This window comes from Cibotium barometz, chromosome 32 (genome assembly GCF_041138505.1).
Source record: "Cibotium barometz isolate CiBa-2024 chromosome 32, ASM4113850v1, whole genome shotgun sequence".
Classification (NCBI taxonomy): domain Eukaryota; kingdom Viridiplantae; phylum Streptophyta; class Polypodiopsida; order Cyatheales; family Cibotiaceae; genus Cibotium; species Cibotium barometz.
Window position 1 is genome coordinate 23,998,341 of NC_141077.1, and position 3,450 is coordinate 24,001,790.

Below are 3,450 nucleotides of genomic sequence, written 5' to 3' on the forward strand. Positions count from 1 at the left end.
CCCGAGTCCTCGCGACAAACATGAGGGTAATCCAAACACATGGATCACCACGAAATTGAACATGATCCTCTATACCCAAGAATGTCTGAGGATTTGCATTGGGGGGAAAGAGAAAATCCAAACAGAGTTTTCGACTGTCTTTTAGCAATAACTGTGCTCGAGTCTGTTGGGGGTGTGCATGTGTGCAATAACCCCACAAAGTTTGTATCATAATAACCTTTCTATGGATACAGTATGTGTCACACGCATAGTAGAGATGTTCACTTGGTTCTTTCCAAGTTTGGTCAAAGAAACTAGGAAACAAGAAGGCAGCTTGAATATTCACGAGGGTCTCCATGGAAACATTCATTTTAAACTGTTGCAGATCTTAACCTTTGAAGCATGTCCATAAAACAAAACTGTGATTTTCATGTCCATGCATAACAAGCCTGCTCTATTACCATAGTACACAAGCATATGCATGAATCATGAGCACAAGAAAAGATACGAAGCTACCAGCACTGACATGAAGAGTTTAATAGCAGCTCAATTACATGGACATTATAACAAATTTTTTTAAAAAAGTTTCAAAGCTGCTGCAGAGCTGCAGAGACAGCAAGATAGCTTGTTAATGCTAGGAAAAATCCCTCAAATAACTCAACAAGATCATAATGTCACCCACCTCCATGTTGCAAGAGATGCTTTAAGGACATCAAGTTCATTTCATGGCAGAGACTTTGTAAAAACTCACTCAGACCTTGCAGCAAACCGTTCCACCTTCTTATCATTGAGGTTGATCCCGACCATGGCTTCTCCCAAACCACAGCTGACGTCTGCAATAATGCTGGGGTCATTGAAATGTGTAACTGCAGAGACAATTGCCCTGGCGCGTTGAGCAGGGTTGCCACTTTTAAATATCCCAGATCCCACAAAAACACCATCACAACCAAGCTGCATCATCATGGCAGCATCAGCAGGAGTTGCCACACCACCAGCTGCAAAATTCACAACCGGTAGGCGCCCAAGCTGCTTGGTCTGCCTCACAAGCTCATATGGTGCAGCAATTTCCTTAGCAAAGGTAAAAACCTCATCGTCATCTAAGCTCTGAAGCTTCCGGATCTCACCAAGCACGGATCGCACGTGCCTTACAGCCTCGACAACATTGCCAGTTCCAGCCTCCCCTTTAGTTCTTATCATAGCCGCCCCTTCAGCAATCCTTCTCAGGGCTTCGCCCAAGTTCCTGCAGCCGCAAACAAAAGGAATGCGGAAATTGTGCTTGTTGATGTGATTTGAGTCATCCGCTGGGGTCAACACCTCGCTCTCATCAATGTAATCCACACCAATGGCCTCAAGTACCTGGGCTTCCACAAAATGTCCTATTCTTGCTTTTGCCATCACAGGAATGGTAACAGCATTTTTTATTTCCTTGATCAAGCCAGGGTCACTCATACGGGCCACCCCACCTTCTGCCCTAATGTCAGCCGGCACACGCTCAAGGGCCATGACAGCAGCTGCTCCAGCCTCCTCTGCAATGCGTGCTTGCTCAGCATTCACAACATCCATAATCACACCACCTCGGAGCATTTGTGCAAGACCAACCTTGACAGCATACGAAGACTTTTTCGGATCAGAAATGGCACCATTGCCGTACACAGTGACAACTCCATTGCTGGCCATGCCTGGGAACAATAAAAGCATTTAATTAGACAGCTGGTGAATCCAGAAACTATTTGATCTAACAGAAATAGATTTATGTCTAAACTCCATATGCACACACATAAATACATACGGTCATTCATGTAGATTGCTTGACATTTACATAGAAAGGGGAGAAGATGAACATGTATGCAGGAAAATAACACAATCTGCGACACAGGCTACAAAGGGAAAGAAGCTGTAACCCTCTTACACAGCTTTATGCTATCTGATGTGTTGAAGAAAACATACATAAATGCAAAGGGAGAAAACCTTAACTGCAATGTACGTGATAAACAAAAAGAAGCCGTTATCAACGTAAAGGTACTGGAGGAGAGAAACTCGTACTAATACAGGGGGACAGTTCTAACCCTTTACTGCAAGTTCGTTGATGGGAAACCTACTTGACTGCGATTTCACAACTCATATACAAGCGTTGATGGGAAACCTAACTGCTGTACAAGTAGAAACCCTAGCTAACATCAGGTAGTGAACAGAAAAAACCCTGGGTAGTATAAGAGGGATAAACCCTAGCTCATATACAGTTCGAACAATCCCTATTTAAACAAGTAACCCTGGCGATTGTCAAGGGAAGAAACCCTCGATACACGTAATGCGCCCTTTTACGGGTAGTAGAAATAAGAAACCCTAAATAAGAACGAAGCAACAAAATGCAAAACCTGGTGAAAACCCTAATTGGGGAGAAGCATCACAAAACCCTAATTTGACACAAGGCCTCAGATTTAGCATACAGGTAAGGGGAGGAAACCATAGCCCGCTCTCTCTCTCTCTCTCTCTCTCCACCCACACACACACAGTTACTGGATTTAAAAACCCTAATTTCAGGCCATGAAACAGAAAGAGAAACCCTAATTAGAACATGATCAGATCATTCAACCTTGCCTGAGTGAAGAGACTGCAGTATAAGCAGCGAGCCACAAGGATCAATAGACCTACCTGCAGATTGCCACTGATGCGAAGAAGCCAGACGATCACCGGCTTTAAAAGAGAGATGCTAAGGGCCAGCACCGCCCTCGTGTGTGTTAGAAAAAAGGGGCAATTTCCAATATATTAAGGAAAAATCAAATAGGCCATTTTTTGATGCTTTCAATGGACCACGTCAGCTTCCATTTTCCACCGTTAGATCTGACGTGGCCCCATCTTGCCTACAGCCATTCAATTGTCAAGCATGTGATCTTTGCCTTGGGGGCTAAGTTTGCATATGGCCAAAAGTGGCCAAAAGGATAGCACACATGGCCCAAAATGTCACCACACTCATTTTTCACATTTATATGTGGTGCCAATTATTCAGTTTATAGTAATGTCTGCATCCACAAGAGCCCTTGTCAAAGTGACTCACCAATATCATGCCAACTTGGCTCTCTTCTTCTTTTTTTTGGGGAACAATAATTTATTAATATATACAACTTTATCTCACTGGTTTTTACAAAAAGCTTTCTGCTTACTTACTCCCTCTAGTCCCACTTAGATCACATACCATCTCATCTTCCCATACAAAGGAGGATCCTTCCCAAGAGAAATGAAAACCTAGTTGCATACAAGCAGCCCAACAACACTTCTTCAGAGGTGAAACCCTTGGGTGACTCTTCTTCAAAGTACTCCCCTTTTTTCCAAACCTTCACCACTGGTCTTCTTCCCAGGGGGTTTTCAATCAAGGCCTTAAATATCTCCTCTAGTTGCTTTTCTTTCACATACCACCTTTTAGATCTGGGCACAAGTCTCGGGTATTTGATTTTGACATCATCCCAAGTATAG

At 43.4% G+C, this 3,450-nt stretch overlaps 1 protein-coding gene across 3 annotated transcripts; it reads right to left on the reverse strand.

Moving 5' to 3' along the window:
- Positions 1-501: 501 nt before the first annotated feature.
- On the reverse strand, positions 502-2,762 carry LOC147619988 (putative pyridoxal 5'-phosphate synthase subunit PDX1). 3 transcript variants are annotated; one of them, XM_086772112.1, is made up of 2 exons: positions 2,632-2,762; positions 502-1,658 (listed from the first exon to the last, which is right to left on the reverse strand). In XM_086772112.1, exon 2 carries the CDS (start codon positions 1,654-1,656, stop codon positions 727-729), a length of 930 nt encoding a protein of 309 aa, XP_086628238.1. In that variant the 5' UTR covers positions 1,657-1,658; positions 2,632-2,762; the 3' UTR covers positions 502-726. The 3 variants fall into 3 exon arrangements, with proteins under 3 accessions (XP_086628238.1, XP_086628237.1, XP_086628239.1); XM_086772111.1 differs by having other exon boundaries at positions 2,573-2,701; XM_086772113.1 differs by having other exon boundaries at positions 2,578-2,676.
- Between the last annotated feature and the right edge of the window lie 688 nt (positions 2,763-3,450).